Source organism: Helianthus annuus, chromosome 14, assembly GCF_002127325.2.
Source record: "Helianthus annuus cultivar XRQ/B chromosome 14, HanXRQr2.0-SUNRISE, whole genome shotgun sequence".
NCBI lineage: Eukaryota > Viridiplantae > Streptophyta > Magnoliopsida > Asterales > Asteraceae > Helianthus > Helianthus annuus.
This window is the reverse complement of record NC_035446.2, coordinates 88712283-88735382: the sequence shown is the minus strand read 5'-3', so window position 1 is coordinate 88735382 and position 23100 is coordinate 88712283. Positions and strand designations below refer to the sequence as shown.

General features: G+C 36.3%; 1 protein-coding gene and 1 pseudogene across 11 annotated transcripts; both read right to left on the bottom strand.

Annotated features, from left to right (window-relative positions):
* Positions 1-343: 343 nt before the first annotated feature.
* Positions 344-5668, bottom strand: LOC110906920 (annotated as a pseudogene).
* Positions 5669-6293: 625 nt separating this feature from the next.
* LOC110908637 (replication protein A 70 kDa DNA-binding subunit B) lies at positions 6294-11642 on the bottom strand. Of its 11 annotated transcripts, XM_035982554.1 has the most exons (13): positions 11377-11640; positions 10644-10811; positions 9113-9273; positions 8615-8882; positions 8403-8502; positions 8193-8320; positions 7997-8081; positions 7762-7897; positions 7476-7684; positions 7263-7383; positions 6989-7165; positions 6847-6915; positions 6311-6694 (listed from the first exon to the last, which is right to left on the bottom strand). In XM_035982554.1, exons 3-13 carry the CDS (start codon positions 9263-9265, stop codon positions 6443-6445), a joined length of 1698 nt encoding a protein of 565 aa, XP_035838447.1. In that variant the 5' UTR covers positions 9266-9273; positions 10644-10811; positions 11377-11640; the 3' UTR covers positions 6311-6442. The 11 variants fall into 11 exon arrangements, with proteins under 11 accessions (XP_035838442.1, XP_035838447.1, XP_035838443.1 ...); XM_035982550.1 differs by having other exon boundaries at positions 7762-8081; positions 10690-10811; positions 11377-11641; XM_035982551.1 differs by having other exon boundaries at positions 7762-8081.
* Positions 11643-23100: the final 11458 nt, after the last annotated feature.

Sequence of the window (23100 nt, the reverse complement as noted above, 5' to 3'; positions counted from 1 at the left end):
AAAGTATTTTATGATTGTATTTAAATCATGAAAGTGTGTGGGTCAAGATTATTAGTAAGATATTCTTAATTATTTAATGTAAGGTATCTTATGCTTGTATATACTAATAAAATCAAACATGAACAGTGTTAATATATATATATATATATATATATATATACTAGTGCTAATACCCGTGAATTTCACGGGGCGGACAAAACAATATGTTTTCAAATAGATAAGAAGCAACTAAATAAAACACAAAATAAATATGGAAACAATAAACTTCAAGCAAATTGATTATCAATCCAAAGTTACATATGATAAGAAAACATTGACAGTGTGAGAAAAAATCCAAGAAAAACTACAAATTTGAGAATATCTCTTTGTAAACAACATTGGTTGTTTTATTTGTAATTTTCCCTTCACTGTCTAAGATTAGAATTTTTAAGCCGTCCATGCTTTTAACTCTTGAGAGTGCCACGTAGAGTTGACCGTGAGTGAAAACAGGTTGCCTTAGAAATAAACCAACCTTTGATAATGATTGACCCTGGCTCTTGTTTATTGTCATTGCGAAACAAACACAAAGTGGGAACTGTCTTCTTTGTAGCTTGAAAGGAATTCGTTTATCTGATGGTGACAAATTGATTCTTGGAATAAAAGTCCGTGTTCCAATGTTACTTCCTGAAATGATCTTTGCTTCAATAACACGATCACCGAGTGTAATGACTTGTAATCTAGTCCCGTTGCATAAGCCATTTTTCTGATCAATGTTACGTAAAAGCATTACCGGAACACCAACTTTTAAAACTAACTTGTGATTCGGCATCCCTGAAAGTTTAAGACCATTTAGAACATCCGGAGGGTATACATTGTGTTGCATATTCTCATTTACATTCTCGGATTGGCATATTGAATCAGAACTAAGATACTCCTTTTGATCACCAGGAAACATTGATAATAAAATATCATTGATTTCGTGCACAATCTCATTTTTTGGAGCAAGAATTGCTCTTTCTTGGAAGAAATTTGGATCTTTGAAATTTTCAAGGATTGAAGGATACACAGAGTTTATTAAACTATCAATCGGATTGATAGAATCAATAATCAATATATCTTTAGGTATATCGATTACAGCATCACCATCATTTGCTCCACCAACCTTTCCCTCTCCCAAATCCAAAAGCCATTTGGCAAAATCTTTGGTCTTTTTAATAACCGATTTGTCACTTCCGACGGTTAACCTCATATTTTTTGTTAGCTTAAGAAGTTTGCATTTGTTCCAAATGTACGATGAACTTAATGAAGCATTAACAATGTCTTGTCTAGAACCATTAGGAACAACCGGAAGAATCTGTCGAAAGTCACCGCCAAACACAATTACCTTTCCTCCAAACGGTAAATCTATGTTATTTGAAGAATCATCACTGAGTATGTCTTTTAAACTTCTGTCTAATGCTTCAAATGCATGTTTGTGAATCATCGGAGCTTCATCCCAAATAATAAGTTGCGTTTTTTGTAATAGATGTGCAATATCGGTCCCATGCTTGATTCGGCAAAGAGAATCCTCATTTAGATTCAAAGGAATGGCAAATCTAGAATGCGCTGTTCTACCTCCTGATAGTAACAAAGATGCAATACCACTTGAAGCAACATTTAATACAATTTCACCTTTACTTCGAATGGCTGCAGATAATGTCTTCCATAGAAAAGTCTTACCAATACCACCGTATCCATAAAGAAAAAAAAACACCTCCTTTGTTTCGCCTAACAGCTTCCATGATATCATCAAAAACGTGTCGTTGTTCATCTGTTAAAGCTATTAACATAGTATTTAACTCATTTTCCAGTGTACTCTGGTCGTAAGATAACTCTTCATTAATCAAACGATTGTTTGCTGAAGAAATAGACTCGTCATCAGGATAAGGCATAGTTGTATAGTTTCTCAGCGATGAGTTATTACGAAGTAAGAATTTCTCGATTTCTAACAAAGCCAAATTCTTGATTTGATATTCTGAATACGGTAATTCTGTAAAATGTAAACAATATATATATATATATATATATAAGTTATAACAATGTGTAAAGATACAATAATAAAATTAAATGAATCAACAGCACTCATTAAAATTAGTGATAAATAATTTTAAAGAAATTAACCAAATTATTAAATAATGATAAAATGAAAAAAGAAAGCGTACCATCAACATCTAAAGCGTTTTGTCGTCTGTAGATAATGTCATCTGACAAATATTTCCATGTATTTTCCCATACAAAATCCGGTCTAGACAAACTACCAGACATTAGCATTGTTCCAAATAATGTTCGTAGATAATAAGCATTTCCATAAATATTTGCTTCCTTAATAGCTTCAATATACTCGTTATCATCGTCCAAAAGGCCAAGAGCATAACATGCATCTCTAAATGTAGGATATACATGTCCGTTAACTGTTCGAATATCTTCAAATGATTTGGGTCCTTTTACTTTGTTTAACAAAATTCTTAAAAAATATCCTTCACCGGCAGAAGGGAACACAGAATGAATCCTACCGATTGAACCAACTCTTTGCCTTGGTTCCCAAGTCCGAGTATTCAATTTATAAACAAATTTTGTAGGAAACTCAACGTACGTGAGTTCTCGTGCTGCTGGCAATTTTTCGTTACACTTCATCCAAGATAAGAAAATTGAAGAAGCAACAGATGGTTTGTTGAGAACATTATCAATGTCATCGTCTGCACCGTAAATTACATTTTGTTGACCAGGTAGATGGAAAGGAAGTCGCATAACTGAAGGATGCCTATAGTGAACATCATATGAAAAAATTCGCCATGACGATTCACATGCAGAAATGTATCTACAATCATAATACTGGTTTATCTCATCTATTGCTGGTTCCTGATCATCTTGATTGTCACTTTCCACGACTCTAAGAGTTGTTTTATCTGGACCTTTGTTAATGTACTTAAACAAATATTTGATAGAACCAACTTGATTGCACCACTCAACGTTAATGTGTGCCTGGTATCTTTTTAAGAGCAGTTTATTATATGGAACGACATACCTGTTATCTAATTTGACACCAGATTTTTCAACAAATGAACCCGAATCTCTTCTACGGTATAATGGAAAGCCTTTTTTATCCAAGCAGGTATCATTAATGAACTTCTTTGGAAACTTTTTCGAACATTTTCGGTCGTACATGCATGGGCAATTCATATTGTGAACACCACAAGGACCATGAATCATGAATTCTCCCACAAGTCTATACAATTCGGGATCTTCACTTTTGTCAGGAATTTCAGCAGAAATGATTGGATCTAGATAATCAACAGACGCTATCTTGCTATCCGAATGCATAAATATACAAATGTGCGCATGAGGAAGTCCACGTTTTTGAAATTCAACGGTGTAAACCACTACATAGTATGAGAAACTAAATATTATTATTTATAAATAAAAAATATTGTATAATAAAAAATTAAAATGTTCAAAAACAAAAATAAAAAGTATTCAAATAACAGCGCATAACAGTTATAAGTTGCGAATAGTAACAATATGTATTTGAAAGGAAACATACCTGCATTAACTTTTCCAAGTAACTCATTGTCTTTCAAGTCTTTGATTATGGAATCAAGCTTCATTTTAAAAATTCTGCATAATATGTCTGGCCTGTCTTCAGGTTTAATGATAGTGTCTTTCAAAAATCTTTTGACTTCCGGCCACTTTGGATTACATGTAATAGTAATGAAGAAATCTGGATAGCCGAACCATTTGCATAGAGCCATTGCATCTAAATAATTTTGCATCATATAGCGAGAACCGCCAGTGAAAGAAGAAGGAAGTATGACACGAGTGCCCATTTTCGACATATCTTTGTTTCCCTCATTATTTGCGTTTCGTATGTTCTCAAAAGAATCTGATCTCAAATGAGTTTGTTGTCTGCGTATGTAAAACAACCTTTCACTCTCAATCATAGTGTATGCATCTACCACAAATTGTTGGAAAAGTCGTTTTGCATTATGAAGGAGTGAGAAAGTATTCACCCGGTCCTGGATTCGATAAGCAAAAAATTCTCTCATTGTACACATAGGCCGTTTGCTATCACTTGAGGGTGTAACACCTCTGTGCGGAATGTCAACTCTATACATATCATCCCCATAAGGAAATAACAGAGGATATTGGAGAGCAAGATAAGAAGGATGTAATTCACTAATTCGCTCTATACGCCCTGTTTTAGTTTTGACAACAATATCTCGATTTTCAACAGCCTGAGTTATGTCTCCAACAACCAATGCAGCAACTTCAGATGCTTCCGGTAGGTTGTATGTTCTTCCGTCTTTCGATCTCTTACCAATAAGACGGAGCTTTAGATCAATATGAGGATTATGTTTAAAACAATCTCTAGCCATCCGATAACTTTTAACCAACGCATTATGAGAATCTAACATACGTTTTAGTTCTTCTATAATTTCCACATCAATAGCTTGTTCATTTGATGAAGACAAATTCCTTGAATTACTGTTATTTTATAACAATTTGAAAATTGGCAATTATATTAGTGACTTTATATTTAGAATGTAATTAATAACATAAATATGAATTGACATAGAAAAGGTAAACACATACCCAAAAGCACTTTGCCTGTTGGAAACTTCATTATCTGTGTCATATATATACAACTGGCTGAATTTTGGCTCTTCACCTTCCTGGGGTAAAAGACTTCCTATTGTATGATAATTTTGTCCACTTAATCTGAAGACGAATGGAGCGTTTCCACGATTGACAGTTCTGTCAATTCTCCCTCCCATTGAAGTGAATGAGAACATCGAATTATAGCGACGGATATTTTTTAAGAAAAACTTGCTTTTGGAATCTCCACCGAAGTATAGATCTTTATAATTTTGAGGAGGTTCTTTTAGTTCTGGTAACACAACTTTACCATAACCACAACAAAACGAAAAGTCTGATTTGTTTGCCTTTTTTGGTCCCCTATTTGCCTCAGATTTCCATAATTTAGCATGACATAATTGACATACTATAATCTGGTCACCATGATCCAAGTAATCTGTTGTTTTTTATTTTGCATAAACGAAAGACATTATATAATTAGTTTCTAAAAATGAATAAATGAAAAAAAAAATTAGACCCACAAAAAAGTTTACGTGATACCTTTTGATATGCCTATTAATGTGTCTTGGTTGATTTCAGGAACTTTGTTATCCTCATTTGCTGTCAAGTCAACCATAGGTATAGGCCTTACGGTCCCACGATTACTTATGAATTTACGCTTTCCAGATGATAACCTTGTCAAAGTTGAATTTTGATTTAATGTCAATGTACTTTTTGGTGTAATAGGAGTTGAAGATAAAGGTCTTCTCATGAAACTTGAAGTTGATGATGTTTTATCTTTACTATTACAACTAAACACACCTATAAGAAAAAAAAATGAATTAAATAAAGTATAGATAAAAATCATGGTTGATATAATAATTGAATAAGTGACAAAATTACCTGAATTAACGTAATTAAACGGCATTGAAACATTTATGTTTGTTAGACCAATACTGGATGATGGATGGTGGCCTGTAACTGATTTATTTGAATTAAAATTCTCTTTGTGAGGCATTGATACATTGACATTATTGGCTGGCGACACAGAATATTGACCATTAACTGAGGTTCGCATATTATTGAATTTTTTGTTATTCAAATACAGTCTTCTTGCTTTTCTTCTTTCGGCAGCCTCCTCATGTTGAATGTTGCGATTATAAACTGTACAAAAGTAATGATGATCATTAATGTCATTTAATTTAAATTATATTTTCTTAAATGTTCAAATTCAAACATATAAGTGTATAAATTTTTACATGTTAAAAAATAATTAATAAGATAACTGTTTGTAAATAAAAAAATTACTTATTTATAGATAATACATGTATTAAAATATTCGAATATTTGAAACAAATATAAAAAAAAAATCATAGACAAAGTAACTGAAATACAAAGCAACTGAAATACAAATAATAATATTATCGTACTTATAAGTAAAAAATAATTTAAAAAGGATGTTAGGTGTAGTTAATAAATAATTATTTAAAAAGGTGAATATAATTATTATTAGATGTAAAATTAACAATTATTAGTTATACCATATTTAATAAAGACAAATTACAACATGATTTATATAGTTAAATATTTAAACACTGACATAATAGAAAACCATTGATTAAAAGAAAAGTTAATCCTAAAATCTGAAATCTGAAAATTTGAAACAAAAGTTAATGTCAACATCAATACCTAAAATCTGAAAATTTGAAAACAAAAGCCATTCATTAAAAACAAACTTAGAATCCAAATAGTCAACAACATTAACAACTAAAATCCGAGAACTTTGAAAACACAAATACGATGATAACTTAAAAAACAACCAAATTTAAAACTTCAAACTTGGGAAACATAATTATTTTTCGATCTTTGGAACCAAAAGAGTTGGCTCAGAAACTCCTTTCAGACCTTCAGTAGGATCTTGACGGGGTTTAGTTGCTGATCGACCGGGGGATTCGTCAAGGTCGTACACCTCAACCAAGTTACGCTTCAATTCGCCATAGATGTTTGTCTTTTTTGTGCTTTCATTTTGCAGTAAAGTCCTTCCGGTGCTTATGTCCGAAACTGATAAAGGCGTTTCATTCTCACCGGTACCGGATATTGAATCCTGAAAACATAATATTCGAAAGTAATACAAAATAAATAGCAGCCACAAATAACAAAAAATGATACATTTCTACAGTTTTATCAACTTCAAAGAAGTAAATAATGTGATGACCCAGGATCTTCCTTATGGATAAGATCTATTAGATGTGATACCTTGATATTAACCATGTCTTGGGACTGAGAATCAGTGCAATGAACATCAAATGACTCTAAGCTGGAAGGCTGCATTGTAAAAAAAGGGATGTGTTAAACATTGATGCAAACTTGATAACAAAATATCTTTAAAAGTAATTACCTGCTCAACTTTGTATTTCTTTTCAAGATCTGATATTATGGCTGGATCATCAGTTAGTTTGATCACTGTAAAAAACTTGTAATTGTTTTTCAAATTGAAGTTGGCTATATCGATCTTGAAGGCAAACTTTTTGTCAACCAAATCTTTGAACTCATTTGGAAAGATGTTAGTTTCCCCCTGTAAAAAAAATGAAATTATAAACTATGTATAAATATGAAAATATTCAGAAATAACTATCACAATATTTAGAAACTTCACAATGAGAAAACCATACATCTAAAATTTTATCAACCAACTCCTTAGCAGACTTCTTTAAAATTTTCTGGGCATCACGGTCAAACAAAGTCAAAGACAAAACTCCAGTTTTATCTTGTACCCTTAAAGGGATTTTGAACCTATAAAATTTAAAAAAAAATTATAAAGATAGAAATTGAAAATGTTACAATCTAAAGATGACTAATAAGCATAGCAATAAATAAAATAAAACCTTGGGATAGCAAAAACAACATGTTCATTGCAACTTTGATTGGTGCATTCAAGTATTTGTTTTTCCTCAAACTGATCAGACCCATCAGGTATTTCACTTGCAATGTGCTTTGTTATAACCTTCTTGTTGCACTTCTTGCAAGCATTATAGAACCACTCAATACCCTGGGTAATGCACTTGATTGTACCAACAACAATAACAGTCGTGACCTATATGAGGCGTGAAAGCAGTTATTATTCTTTCATAGTTAACAATCTACATAAAAAGTAAAATAAAAAGAAAGTACCTGATCAATTTCATTGACTTCTGCCATAGTATGATAAACCGTTTTCGTCAAGAAATCATCGCGCCAATTGGGAAGCATTAGCGAAGAAGTTACACGATGGCTTGAAGCAGGTTCATCACCCTCTTTGGCAAGCAAGCTGTTGATAAAACTATATAGAATTATATTGTAAAAACAAATAAGTGTAAAACGTGGAATATGCATTGAAAATAATTGTCTAAAATAGAGAGTATCAAACTTTTTCTTGAAAACCGTAATCTCGTCGATGTCATCATCAATGTAAAGACTGCTAGCGCTGTAAAACGTTGAGACATAAGCACGACCTGAATAAAACATATATTAAAATTAAGAGTTAATAAATATTAAAGCTAAATATAAGTAGCAGCAAACGTTACACCATTTTTAAAAATGAATAAAAAGGGAGACTAAAAAACCTCTCAGAAACTTATATCTTCCAAACTGCAAGATAATAACAGCAAGAACACCATCCTCCTTCTTAGAAAGGTAATTCCACATTTTTTCAGCATAGGAATCAAATAAGGTAACAAAAATGTTACGGGCCCTAGAAAAATTAGATAACTTAAACAGTGCATAACATAACAATATATAATAAAAAAGAATATGGAATTTAAAAAGTGACTCACTCTAAATCATGTAACTGAAGGTTCATCTTTTTAGATAGTTTGCCATTTTTCCGTTTGAATTCTTCAATCTCAAAAAAGGTATGAACATAGCCAATGAGATCTAAACCAAATATTAAAGTAAATTTGCAGTTAGTAGAATTTGATAAAGACAACTTGATATGATACAAAAATAAAGCGGAAATAAAAGATCATGTATCATTATGTGTACTAACCAACAGTTGAATCGTCAGGAATGAGGTTGCCACGAAGCTGATCAAAGGCAGTGAATGAGAACCCATGTATAGGTCCCAAGAAATCATTGCACTTTTTAACTGTAGAGTCGAAATTCAGAAAAAGTTTGTGTGGATGATCCACACACTTGTATGATGACGTATTGTCACCTAAGGAGGGTTTCTTGATCAGTAGACAAACACTCTCTTCCAGCAGCTTTTCAAACTTAACGAAGTACTTGTTCATTACAGTTGCTTGGATCTTATTGCCCTGAAACAAATAATAAAGAATAATATACCAAAGATATCAATACAGTAAATACAGTAAATCTCGCCTAAAAATTAAAAAACTTTAAGATATCAATACAGTAAACAAAATGTAACGATGTTAAGGTTAACGAAAATTAAAAAAAAAACCTAAAAACTTGAACAAATAAAAACATTAAAACCCTAAAAATGTATATTAATTAATATATATTGGTCCGAATATATGTAAAATACCTCCTCATCCATAAGGATCATTTCGATTGCATATGTTTCCCCAGGGACCTTAAACGAAGGTTGCCTCCATAGTTTGATAATGCGAACTTTGAGTGTGTAGTTGTCGTGTGAAACATCAAGGTGGTTCAGAAAGGTGATATCCATAGGTTCCATAATCAAACCTGTAATAAAGTAGAAAATCATGGTGAATCGAATGAAAAATTAAGTCTAATGAATGTCAACATAACATAAAACAAACACGAAGTATGAATGAAAGTGTTATATACAATGATAGTGAACAAATAACATAAGAATTTATACAAAGAACTTACCAGTAGCAATCTGGCTTAAAGAGGAGAAAAGGTTGTAGTAGCGGATTAGATAAGAGGTGGTGTTTGATGGTTTTTATAGTTGTCTTTTAAAAACTGAATGATTTCAAATTCCAGAAATATAGGAAGTTATTTTGTTAACCCGCGTTAATAGAAACTGTTTTTAGAAAACTAATCCTGATTTGTGCATGCTGAGATCAAATCTCAGCCGTCTAAAATTAAAAAAAACACTCTAAAAAGAGAAGTTACCTTAGAACGTGGTCAATCCGACATTAAAAACATGATTGGCCAGGTTATTACCAAAAATTTCGGGATGTAATTTTGGTAACCGTCAAAATGTAGTAAATTATGACAAAATACAAAAACAGAATGATAAATATGGCATTTTCTAGTTTTCTAGAAATATAAGATTCCACGTTACCAAATATATTTGGAACATAATTTTGGTAACCCACGAAATTTTATGATTTATCAAAATAACAATTCAAATTTCAAAAATTACTATAGGGAAAATAACAAATATTATTATAATAAGTCTATAGAAAAAATAACAAATAAATATGACCTGCGATTACCCAAAAATTGGTTCATTAAATTAAACATTAAAGATTAAAGATCTCCAATATATTATTGTATTTATTTTGTGATAAGAGTAACGCGCTTTTTAAAACCTAGCCTAAGGAAACGCTCAATTGTGTATGCTCATACATGATTAAAACCAATAGTAACAAATTCTCGTTTGTATGCATGCCAAATTAGGGATGAGGTTGGTATGAAGCGGTACCAAAAATCCCAAAAAACAGGTACTGGTACCAAAAATGCCTTGTACGGTTCAGTACTGGTACGGACCGTTATTTGAAGGTAAATTCGGTAAATATCGATAATGAACCGGTACCGAAAACGCTAAATGTCGGTACCAAATCAGTAGCGAAAATCATCTCGGTTCGTGAAATTCGGTACCGGTTCCGAATCGGTACTCAGGACCATTTGCTCATCCCTATGCCAAATGGCGTACAGTAAAATCCAATAATCAAAATCTCTTAAAACTTTACATAATCAATTTGCCAAAAACCAATTGGAACTAAAAACCAAAATTGGTCTCTTTCTTTGCAATATACTTTATGTCTGCTGATTGTATAAAAATCTAAGCTATAATTTAAAAAAACTAAAAAGTAAGTGTGTTACTAAAAGTCAAGTTAGAGTGTATCAACTTAAATAAATACCTCTTACTAACTCTTTTGTTGGCAAAAGCTAGGGATTGAAGGTGACCTGTCATGTGCTCATTCTTGTTGGTTTCCCTATTAGGTAATTAGGTAAAAGAAAATATTAAGGGCACCATCCTTTGGACCACCTAGTTTTGCATCTACTCGAATCATCACTTGGCTGCAGTTCTGCAAAATTAAGATTTGCATCGGTACACAATATCACAAATGAGAACCTAGTGAGCTAAACAATTACTACATGGATAGTAACAAATATCATCAATATAGAAAAATAAAAAATAAATATGAACTAACGCCTTTTTAAAAATCCCAAATAGCACTCTTTGTTGTGCTGATTGTTTAACAAACACTTTATATAAAAATATTGTTTAACATCCACTTTAAATAAAAATAACAACTCATTCACATAATCATTCCTAAATCAACCAATAACACCTTTGATGGACCAAACTGTTCTTACAGGACTCGAATTACTTATTGGTTTTCTGAACTAACATTAAACAACAAATCCAGACATTAGCACAAAGAAATCAAACGTTGCAATTAACATCTAAAATCATAAAATAGCACAGTTTCACAACAAATCATAAACAAACATGCATACAATTGTTATAAACCCTAATTTCACCTTAACAGAAACAACACAAAACCCTATTTAATCCAAAAGTTCATAAACCTCGTTTAGAAAACCTAAAAAAAACGAAATAAACGAAAAGCTAAAGTGAAAACTCACCGAAGTGTGGAAACTGATGTAGCATTCCTGTTTGTAAATGCGATTTGTAGGTTCTGGAATACGAACTTTTGACAGATTCGATCGGAGAAGTTCCAATTCCATTAGATTTACCAAACAATAATTTCGAAGAGGGTTTTGCAGTGGTGAAAGAGCGGAGATCTGGATGAAGAGTAGCGGGGATTGGGGCGGAGGAGGATGGCGATGTTTGACACAGAGAAGAGAGGGTGAATGCGGCTGGAACAAAATTAGGGTTGACTTAACTACGGGTCTAGAGAACGGGTATGAAGTATTCATGTATTTTCTTTCCGGGTTAAAAAGGGATCCGAGTGAGTGAATCGGTTATGTGGGTAATAGGCGGGAAACAAAGGGTTGGGGTTGATTGTGAGAGTGACAGGTGTCCAATTTTATATTCCTTTATTAGAGAGGATAGATATAGGGTTGAGTTCATTTCAGAACTCTAAATAACTACAAAACTTTCAGAACTCCTAATAAACAATCATTTTATATATAACTTTTTGTATTTAGGATCTTTTTATCATCTATTATATGTATTTCTTTGATTACATACATGTTAAAAGTAGTTTACATATGTTTAATTGCAAAAACTATATATATGTGTCATAACTAATTACATATATGTAAAAACAACTAGTTTACATATGTGTAATTATAAAATTACATATAAAAAATTAGAAAATTACTCTTAACATGTATGTAATCGTAAAAAAACACATAATAAATGATAAAATTTTCCAAAACATAAAAATATATAAATAAAAAGATTGTTTATTAGGAGTTCTGCGAGTTCTATAAATATTTATGGTTCTGAAATGATCCTGGCCTAGGACAAACTACTGAAGGGCACATTGGGCCTGTCAGTTGCGAGAACCAATGTGAACAAAACCAAAAAATATCTAAAAATAGCTAAAAAACACACAATTTTTTTTTATATTTTTATAAAAAAATTGCTACTTTTAGTAGCCAAAAAAAAATTTAATTTTTTTTGCTACAAAAAGTAGCGATTTTAACTTAAAAAATATTAAAAAAAATTATGTGTTTTTTTTGATTTTTTAGGTTTTTTAGGGGTTTAGTTTTTAGCATTTTAGCTTGGGGGGGGGGGGGGCGGGTTAGGTTTTTTTGGGGGTTTTAGGTTTTAGCATTTAGCTTGTGGGGGTTAGGTTTTTTTTTTTTTTTTTGGGGGGGGGTGGGGGTGGGGGTTAGGTTTTTTAGGTTTTTTTTAGCATTTTTTTTAGCTATTTTAGGTTGTGTTCACATTTGTTCTCGCGGTTCTCACAATAAAGGTGGTTCTCGCATGAACCTTACCCTATATATATATATATATATATATATATATATATATATATATATATATATAGGATGAAGATCCGTTAGGAACCACCCTTTATTGCGAGAACCGCGAGAACCAGTGTGAACACAAACAGTAATACCTAAAAAAATCTAAAAAACACCCAAAAATTTTTTTTTTATTTTTTTACTATTTTTTATATAAAAATCGCTACTTTTAGTATCCAAAAAAAAAATAAAATTTTTTTTTAAAAAAAAAAAAATTTTTTTTGGCTACTAAAAGTAGCGATTTGAACATAAAAAATAGTAAAAAAATAAAAAAAAAATTTAGATTTTTTTTTTTGATTTTTTTAGATTTTTTAGGTTTTTTGGGGGGTTTAGTTTTTAGCATTTTAGCTTGGGGGGTGGGGGGGGGGGTTTAGGTTTTTGGGGGTGGGGGAGGGGGGTTTAGGTTTTTTTTGGGGGGGGGGGGGTGGGGTGAGGGGGGGGTTAGGTTTTTTTTAGGTTTTTTTTAGGTTTTTTGAGGGTTTTAGTTTTTAGCATTTAGCTTTGGGGGGGGGGGTTAGGTTTTTTTTGGGAGGGGGGGGTGGGGGCGTTTAGGTTTTTGGGGGGTGGGGGGGTGGGGGTTAGGTTTTTTTTAGGGTTTTTTTTAGGTTTTTTTAGCTATTTTAGCTTGTGTTCACATTGGTTCTCGCGATTCTCGCAATAAAGGTGGTTCTCGCATGAACCTTACCCTATATATATATATATATATATATATATATATATATATGATCGCTAAAATGAAAACCACCCCCAGTTGTAAGAACCGAGAGAACCACTTTCTAGTCACTAGATCAACAAGATTGATGGACAAGACTAATAGTATTTAAAAATAATATTAATTATTTTTTGTCTTATTTTGTATTTAATATTTTAATCCAAAAAGATAGTTTAGTAAATTACTCTTTTTTGTCTTTATTGTTTTTTTATTATTTTTTTGTATTATTATATTAGTTTTTATTTTTTAAACATAATTTTTTATTAAAAGTATATTCAGATTTTTTAACAGATTTTTTAAACTTTTTACGTTTTACGTTAAACTTTTTACATTTTACGTTAACCGTTAAACTTTTTACGTTTTACGTTTTATGTTAAATTTTTACGTTTTACGTTACACTTTTTACTTTTTATGTTTTACGTTAAAAAATTTACGTTTTACATATAAAAACTTTACATTTTGCATTAAAAAGTTTACGTTTTACGTTAAAAGGTTTACGGTTTTAACCTTTACGTCAAAAAGTTTACGTTCTACGTTAAAAAATTTACGTTTTAAGTTAAAAAGTTTACGGTTTTAACTTTTTTTTTTCTAAAAGTTTTTTACACAAAACAAACGCACTTAGAAAATCGCAACTCAGTAGGTGTCTCAGATAGATTGCTATCATCATCGACGCCTCAAAAAAAAATATAAAAACCCAACTAACAAAAATCAAAACAATAAGTGGATTCTTGAAAAAAACGGGGATTTGGCTCAGATTTTCCGAAAATCAGAGGCTGCAAAGTGGGGTTGCAGGTTCATAAACTTACCCTCCACCATACTTGCCGCGCCATCGTCATCAAAATATGCATTTTTTTTCTTGCATCATCACCGCCCAAAATCCAACACTTCAAACCCACGTAGTTCACTGTTCAAAATCACCATAGAATCAAGAACACAGATCAAATACCCACCATTTTCCTAGAGAGAGAAACACATATCAACTGCCAAAAATAAAAAAACTATCACTGCCAAAAAATCTCATAATTTGTGTTCAAAAAAACGCAAATCAAAAAACTATCAGAATCAAAGAAAACACAAATCATAATTCGTTTCAAGAATATCTTACACAATCAGAATCAAAGGGACACCATCGTCGCCGTCACGTGTGTGGGTGACCCACCACCACCGTCGCCATCACAGGTGTGGTTGACCCACCACCACTGCCTTCGTCCACCGTCACCGACACACCGCCGCCGTCGTTCACCCACCGTTCACCACCACACCACCGTTTATGCACTGTTACAAACGCCCTTCACCCACCGTTCACCACCACACCGCCGCAAAAAAACACAACCAGCGAGAGGGGGGGTGTTTGGCTGGTGGTTGTTGTCGGAAACAGGGGAACCGAGGGGTGTGGGTGGGTTGCAGGTAAGTATCGCCGGAGAGCCAACCGCCGGTGTCCGACGTGACTACCGTTAGGCAGCGTGAGAGAGAGTACTCCTGTAAGGATCTCTATTTCCTTTTTCCATCATCTACTTCTAGATCTATTTAGCTCCATTGAATCCCCATCAAAACGTGGTCACAGGTAAGGATGGCGAGTGGTGGTGTAGAGTCTGTGGTGGTAGAGATAAGTGACCGATTTGAAGATGATGGTGGTGAGTTATGGCTTGAGTTGAAGAAGAAGAATCTCTGGTTTTTTAAAATGAGGAGAGAGACAAATGAAAAGGAGACAAAATGAGGAGAGAGAGTCTGGTAGATTTAAATGAAAAGAGAGGGTGAGAATTAATATTTGGGGTAAATGACCAAATTACCTCTTTTTCTGATTGGTTGAGAGTGGTTCTCGCGGTTCTTACAACTGGGGATGGTTTCTATTTTAGCGGCTTCCTATATATATGTGTATATATATATATATATATTTGGTGAATAAGGGCCGGCCCGAAGGTGTGCGGGATAGGCGAGAGCTCAGGGCCCAAACCTATCGGGGGCCTATTTTTTGTATTAGTTTTACACTGTAAAGTTAGAATATATATATGTAATGAATCGGAAAAAATACTATCCTAAAACACTTGGTTTGGTGGTTTGAAAGTTACTTTAATAATATGGAGACACGGGTTCTACTCTCGGCATCCTCAATTTTGTTTTTTTATATATAAGGGGCTCGTATTTTCTGTTCGCACTGGACTTAAAGAATTTCGAACATTTTCGAAGACGTCTCTCTTCTGTTTTTCTTTTTTAATTTTATATTTTGTAAATATAAGTATTGCTTCTTTTGTTCTTCTTTTTTAATTTTAATTAACATATGTCATTAAGTCTAAACTTTGATAAAGTAATAACACAACCCTTGAAGTCTAATAATTTTTTTTTCCTAAAAGATTTACGTTTATACCTTTGAACCGTAATAGATTTATCATACGAAAGTTTAATAACAATTTTTTTTATGTTTCGACCCCTAAACTTTTATAGAGTTATTATACGACCGTTGAAGTTTAATATTTAATTATTCCTTTTTAATAACAAAAATCTGTCTTTTTTTATCTTTTTTAATAATTTGATTCTTTTTTTTACTTATTATTTATTTGAACAACAACTTTTAACTCTAGATATATTATTTAATTATGTTGCTGGCTTATTTTTATCGTTATTTAGATTAAAGCATACAAGGTCTAATTAACCCTTTATATAACAGGTAACAAATTTAATTATTTTTTTAGTTACCTTATTATAGATAAAGTTAACTTTTAAATCTATACATGTTTACTTAGGGGCTGTTTGGCAACATCTGAATAGTTAACTGCTGAACCAGTAAGAGGTCTGAATTATTAAGTGCTGAACCAGTAAGAGGTCTGAATTATTAAGTGCTGAACCAGTAAGAGGTTTGAACTATTAAGAGCCTGTATAATGCTTAACCGTTTAAAGACAAATGTCTGGCCAATTCAGATTAGAAGTCTTAACCATACAGACTCTGTATAAATCTTAACCATTCAGACATCTGCTCGTGAAACAAACAGTCTGAACCATTAAGTGCTGAACCAGTAAGAGACCCGAACCATTAAGAGCCTCATTAAGAGGTAAACAAACAACCCCTTATGTCACACCCCCAAATTCCACCTGCGGATAACACCCGCTTCAAGGGCGTGACTGACCAGGATCCAGCCACCAATTATACTGACTAATTAAATTGATAACAAAAAAAGTAATACTTACTAACCATAAGATTAGCAAATATCGAGTTCAGAGTTTAAGGTTTCAAGTTTAAACAGTAATAAGTAGCGGAAGCATAAATAAACAGTTTTAATCGATGTTCATAAGGTAAACATGATAAATGCCCAACACAAGGGCAGACGACCACTACACATCCCAAGCAGCTGCTCCAGTCACTGGCCACCTGCAAAGCATGCAGTAAGGGGGTCAACAATAATGCTGAGTGAGTTCACTAGTTGTCCAGTTTTAATTACCAAAAACTCGTTTCACCAGTTAATTTATCCGTTTATACATGCCATGGGGAGCTACCCCAAAAGTTAGCGACTAAACTGTTTTTCCAATACCGAACACTAGGTAACCGTTTGCGTTTCCGCAGGATGCCCCGATGTCAATGTTCTATCATCATTGACAGATGCCTGAGTACATTAGTTCACGACCGATCCCATACCATGGCACGGTGTGAGGTTGGTAAAACCTAAATAGCGCTATCAACTAATAACCCGTTCGCCTGGCCCCGGCGACTAATCGGTATTATGTAGTAGGGACTTGAGTGATAGAGTTGCGTTTAGTGCCGTTTGGTTGCATTCCGTATAAACAGTAATTAACTAAAAGGTTTCCCAATGACAAGGGAAGGAAAAGTAAGTTTGTTCCCAGTAACTAGGGAAGGAATGTAAATGTAAATGGTATCCCCTTTACAAGGGGATAGGGTTGTTCTAGTCTCGTGTCCCAAACCACCGGGACGCATGCTTTTAAGTTGTGAACTCACCTTGGGTTGCTCGGTAGATATTTTACCCGGTCAATTACGTTGGTCACCACGTCCTAGCATGGTTACCAAATATGGGTCAAGTTGGGTACAAGTAAACACATAGCGAACACGTATGGCAAACACATAAAGCAAACACGTATAACATGCGAATACACATACAGTTGGGTTATTGGATCAGCCCTAACATATAATCAGCAGTGACAAACATGCAGCCCAGTCAACAGTAAGCCCAACAGTCAAGGCCCAATAACACCAAAATAGCCCAGTCGAGACAAGGGTGGTTGCGACTCGCAACCGAGGTTTCGACTCGCAACCGAGGTCTCGGTTCATCACGTTTTGGTTACGAGTCGCAACCAGAGGTTACGACTCGCAACAGGCGGTTCCGACTTAGCAGCAGTGCTTACGACTCGCAACCGGATTCGATACGCGTTGATTGCGACTCGCAACCGGGAGATCTCGACAAGACTTGATGTGGTCTCGAGTAGCAACCAAAGGTTGCGACTCGCAACCGTGATTACGTGCACAACAAAACTTCTAGAACCTGCAATGTACTGACCAATAGAATTGCATTTTCATGTAACAGTGTACTATGCCCACTAAACATGTTTTCTTGTCTGTTTTGTGCACAATTTGGATCAAACTTAGCATATTTGAAATATTCAAGCAACCTTCAAAGTGTTCTTCATATTCAAATAACATTCAACCCACATTCATCAATGAACAACCCAAAATTTATGTATAAACCTTCTAACCAAACCCTTAATATCATTCGGATAACAAAGATCATTCAATCTAAACAATATAGCATATCTTTTATTAACGTGATCCGAACATATAACAATAACCGATCTACCCAAACATCTAACCAAACATCATAGCAACCGGAAAGCACTCTATTTTCTCAAACAAGAGTAACAATCAACAATATCAACTAAATAACCAATAACCATGCAAACATTTCAAAGCAATTTATCATCATTATGTAACAAAACACCTAGTGAACATAATAACACTAACCGATAGAGGTTCAAGGTGTGTGGGTATGATGGATCGATGAGTGAGCTTCCGGTTGGTGATTCCGAGCTAGAGCCGAGGTGTTCTTGTTGTTGGTTGATCCGAGGGCTTGGTTCCGAGTAGAAGGAAGAAGGTGATGGTGGATGTTGGTGTTTGTAAGGGTTTTGGAGAAGAATGATGAGGGTGAGTGAGATGAGTGTAGTAAAAATGATTAAGGGAGGGGAGGGTTGGTTTATATAAGATCTCGAGTGGGCTTAGGATGTTGCGGCTTGGGCTTTCACATGGCCCAAACCAAACCGGCCCCTAATATGTCTTACTGTTCACTCGAGACCAAGGGGTCTCGAGTTGGGTCATGGTTTCGGCTCTAATATATAACACACACATATATACCTATATACACATACACATAAATACACTTAACATGTAACACAATAGTTCAAATTTTCATTCAATATCATATATATACACGTTGATTAAGTACAGAGATGGTTGCTCGGGAAACCCGAAGTGTCACATTATCCCCAAGTTTTAGGAACTTTCGTCCCGAAAGTTAAGGCAGCCACTGTCAAGCTAGCGTAAGTGAAAGCGTTTCAACGGGGTGTCACATCATCCCCCCGTTAGTTTGGAATTTCGTCCCGAAATTCGGCTGTAGCTTTAGTGCTGGGGTTTTCGTTAGGGAACAACTGGGGATACTTGTGCTTCATCTGGTCTTCTCGCTCCCAGGTATACTCTGGGCCGCGTCGCGAGTTCCAACGGACTCGTACAAGAGGTATCTGGCTACGTTTGAGGATTTTGATCTCTCGATCCGTGATCTCAATCGGTTCCTCAGTAAAGTGTAGCTGTTCGTCAATGGTTAGTTCCTTGAAAGGAATCACAAGTGTTTCATCCGACAAACACTTCTTCAGGTTAGATATGTGGAAAACATTGTGTACCGCACTCAGTTCTTCAGGCAGGTTCAATCTATAAGCAACCTTACCGATTTTCTCGGTAATTTCGAATGGTCTGATATATCGCGGATTAAGCTTGCCCCGTTTACCAAAGCGAACCACACCCTTCCAGGGGGAGACTTTAAGTAGAACCCGGTCACCGACCTGGAATTCCAATGGTTTCCTACGCTTGTCAGCGTAACTTTTCTGACGGTCACGAGCTGCCGCCATGCGTTGTCTGATCTGGGCAATCTTTTCCGTTGTATCTACCACCATCTCTGGGCCCGTGATTTGACTATCACCAACTTCCGCCCAGCAGAGAGGTGATCGGCATTTACGACCGTACAATGCCTCAAAAGGTGTTGCCTGAATACTAGTGTGGTAGCTGTTGTTATACGAGAACTCTACTAACGGTAGATGTTTCTCCCAGTTTTTGCCAAAATCGATCACACACACTCTAAGCATGTCTTCTAGAGTCTGGATGGTGCGTTCGGACTGCCCATCCGTTTGCGGGTGATAAGCAGTGCTCATGTCCAAACGTGAGCCAAAGGATTTGTGCATAGCTTGCCACAATTCCGAAGTAAAACGAGCGTCTCGGTCGGAAATAATTGAGGTTGGCACCCCGTGCCTTGAAACTACTTCCTTTAAGTAAATCTCCGCCAAGGTAGAAAACTTGTCTGTTTCCTTAATAGCCAGGAAGTGCGCGGACTTGGTCAATCGATCTACTATTACCCAAATAGTGTCATTTCCGCGTTGGGATCTAGGTAGCCCTGTAACAAAATCCATGGAAATTTGCTCCCATTTCCATTTCGGGATTTCTGGTTGTTGAAGTAGACCTGCTGGCTTCTGGTATTCTGTCTTGACTCTCGCGCAAGTCAAACATTTGCCGACGTATGTTGCTATGTGGGCCTTCATGCCAGGCCACCAATATGTAGTCTTCAAGTCGTGGTACATCTTGTCCGAACCAGGATGTACTGAGTAGCGGGATTTGTGGGCTTCATCCATCACGAGTTCACGTAAATCTCCAAAGAGTGGAACCCAGATGCGCCCTGTTACATAGTAAGCGCCATCTTCCTTTTGTTCTAGTCGCTGCCTCGACCCTCGCAGAGACTCAGCCCTGATGTTTTCCGGTTTCAATGCTTCAACTTGAGCATTTCGGATCTGGGTAGGGAGGTTAGACTGGATGGTAAGTTGCAATGCTCGCACGCGCTTCGGTACAGTGTCCTTTCTGCTGAGGGCGTCTGCCACGACATTGGCCTTGCCCGGATGGTATTTGATGGCGCATTCGTAATCATTCAACCCATCGACGTTGTCGCATGTTTAATTCCTTTTGCCTAAAGATATGCTCGAGACTCCTGTGATCGGTGTAAATAGTGCACTTGGTACCGTACAGGTAATGTCTCCATATCTTAAGAGCAAAAACCACTGCCCCCAGTTCCAAGTCATGTGTCGTGTAGTTCCTTTCGTGCGTCTTGAGTTGTCGTGAGGCGTAAGCAATGACTTTCTCGCGTTGCATCAACACGCAACCGAGCCCATGGATAGACGCATCGCAGTAAACCACAAAGTCGTCAGTGCCTTCAGGCAACGAGAGAATAGGAGCGCTACAGAGGTTCTCCTTTAGCCTTTGAAAGGCCGACTCCTGAGCTTCATTCCACTTGTAGGCGACGCCTTTCTGAGTGAGTATTGTGAGGGGTTGTGCAATCTTTGAGAATCCCTGAATGAACCTACGGTAGTAGCCTGCCAAACCCAAGAATTGGCGAACTTCAGTGGGAGTCTTAGGCGTAGGCCAGTTCTTTATCGATTCGATCTTAGCTGGGTCCACATGAATTCCATTCTTATTAACCACATGGCCGAGGAAATGGACTTCTCGAAGCCAGAAGTCACATTTAGAGAATTTGGCGTACAGCTGCTCGTTGCGAAGGAGTTCCAGAATAAGACGTAGGTGTTGTTCATGCTCCTCTTGACTCTTCGAATAAATCAGGATGTCATCGATAAACACGATCACGAATTTGTCGAGGTAAGGCTTACATACGCGGTTCATAAGATCGATGAACACTGCAGGTGCGTTAGTCATTCCGAAAGGCATAACGAGAAATTCATAGTGACCATAACGGGTCCTAAACGCAGTCTTGGAAATATCTTCGTCACGTACTCTCAACTGATGATAACCTGACCGTAGGTCAATCTTAGAATAGTAGCTCGATCCTTGCAGCTGATCGAATAGGTCGTCGATGCGCGGAAGAGGGTAACGATTCTTGATGGTAACCTTGTTCAACTCACGATAGTCAATGCACATTCGGAACGTGCCATCCTTCTTCTTGACAAAGAGTACTGGGGCTCCCCAGGGTGATGAACTAGGACGGATAAATCCTTTGTCCAATAGTTCCTGTAGTTGCGTCGAGAGTTCCTTCAGTTCTGCAGGGGCTAGACGGTACGGTGCACGAGCTATGGGTGCTGCTCCGGGAGCTAGCTCGATTTGGAATTCGACCTGACGGTGGGGAGGGAGTCCAGGTAGTTCCTCAGGGAATACCTCGGGATAATCACGTACTACAGGAAAATCTTCAATCCTCTTTTCCTTTTCGTGGGTGTTGGTGACAAGTGCTAGGATTGCGGTGTGCCCTTTTTGTAAACACTTTTGGGCTTTCAGGAGCGAGATAATGCCTGTGACTTCTCCACTTTTGTTGCCTTGAACGATGAGGGGTTGGCCAGAACGACGAGGTATACGAACCGCTTTCTCTTGACAGAGAATCTCAGCGCGATGTTTGGATAACCAATCCATACCGATGACGACATCGAAGCTTCCAAGTTTGACGGGGAAAAGATCGATACTAAACGTGTGGCCAGACAATTCTAGTGTGCAGTCGTGGATCATGTGCGTGGCCTCGATGTTCTTACCATTAGCTATCTCGACGATGTGCTTAGAACTTAATAATGTAGGCGGGTGCTTAAGTTTCTTACTAATGCGAAGGGATACGTAACTGGCATCGGCACCGGAATCAAATAACACAGAAACATAACGATCATCAAGTAGGAACTTACCCGCCACGACGTTGGGATCGTTCCTTGCTTCACCAGCTCCAATCACGAAAGCTCTTCCCCTTGCACCATTCCCAGCATTGTTGTTTTGCTCATTGTTCCCAGCTCCCTGATTATTGTTGCGATTCGGATTCAGTTCAGGGCAATCCTTTCGCATGTGCCCTGTCGCCCCACACTTAAAACATGCTCGGTTGTTTCCCTGCTGCTGTTGCTGTTGGGGTTGTTGCTGATTCTGCCTTGCTGGGAACTGACTTCTACAATCCTTGGCTTCGTGCCCCATCTTGTGGCATCGCTGACAGTGGCCCTTGTTACATGCCCCATTGTGGTGCCTGTTACACTTGTTGCACTTAGGGTAGCTTCCCTGGTAGCCACCCTGTTGCTGAGTGCCCTTGTTGTTGTCAGTTTTCCTTTGCTGAGCTGGGGCCTGAGTAGAGTTAGCATCCTTGCCCTGATTTCCATCCCACTTTCGTTTACCATCGCTAGAAGTTCCTTCCGCAGCACTGATCCTTTTGGGCAACCTGCCCTCCTCCACAGCCTGGTTGGTGAGTTTGTGGGCAAGACGAACCACAGGCTGTATGGTAGGGAGGTTGGCCGAGGTTACATGGCTCCTGATTTCCGGGACTAAACCCTTGATGTACAATTCGATCCTTCGGTACATAGGTCGGGACATGTTTGGACAAAGAGCAGCATAGTCGTTGGACAGCTTGGTGTAGGTCTCAATCTCTGACCCAACCATC

Bases quoted from the DNA above. Each gene is read 5' to 3' on its own strand.
- LOC110908637 (XM_035982549.1), bottom strand. From the start codon at position 11,401: ATGCTACATCAGTTTCCACACTTCG. The intron at 7,685-7,761 runs GTACTTTCTTTT...CGCCTCATATAG, and splicing joins AAGTCAATGAAATTGATCAG to GTCACGACTGTTATTGTTGT. The intron at 7,384-7,475 runs GTTTTATTTTAT...TAAATTTTATAG, and splicing joins GTTGTTTTTGCTATCCCAAG to GTTCAAAATCCCTTTAAGGG.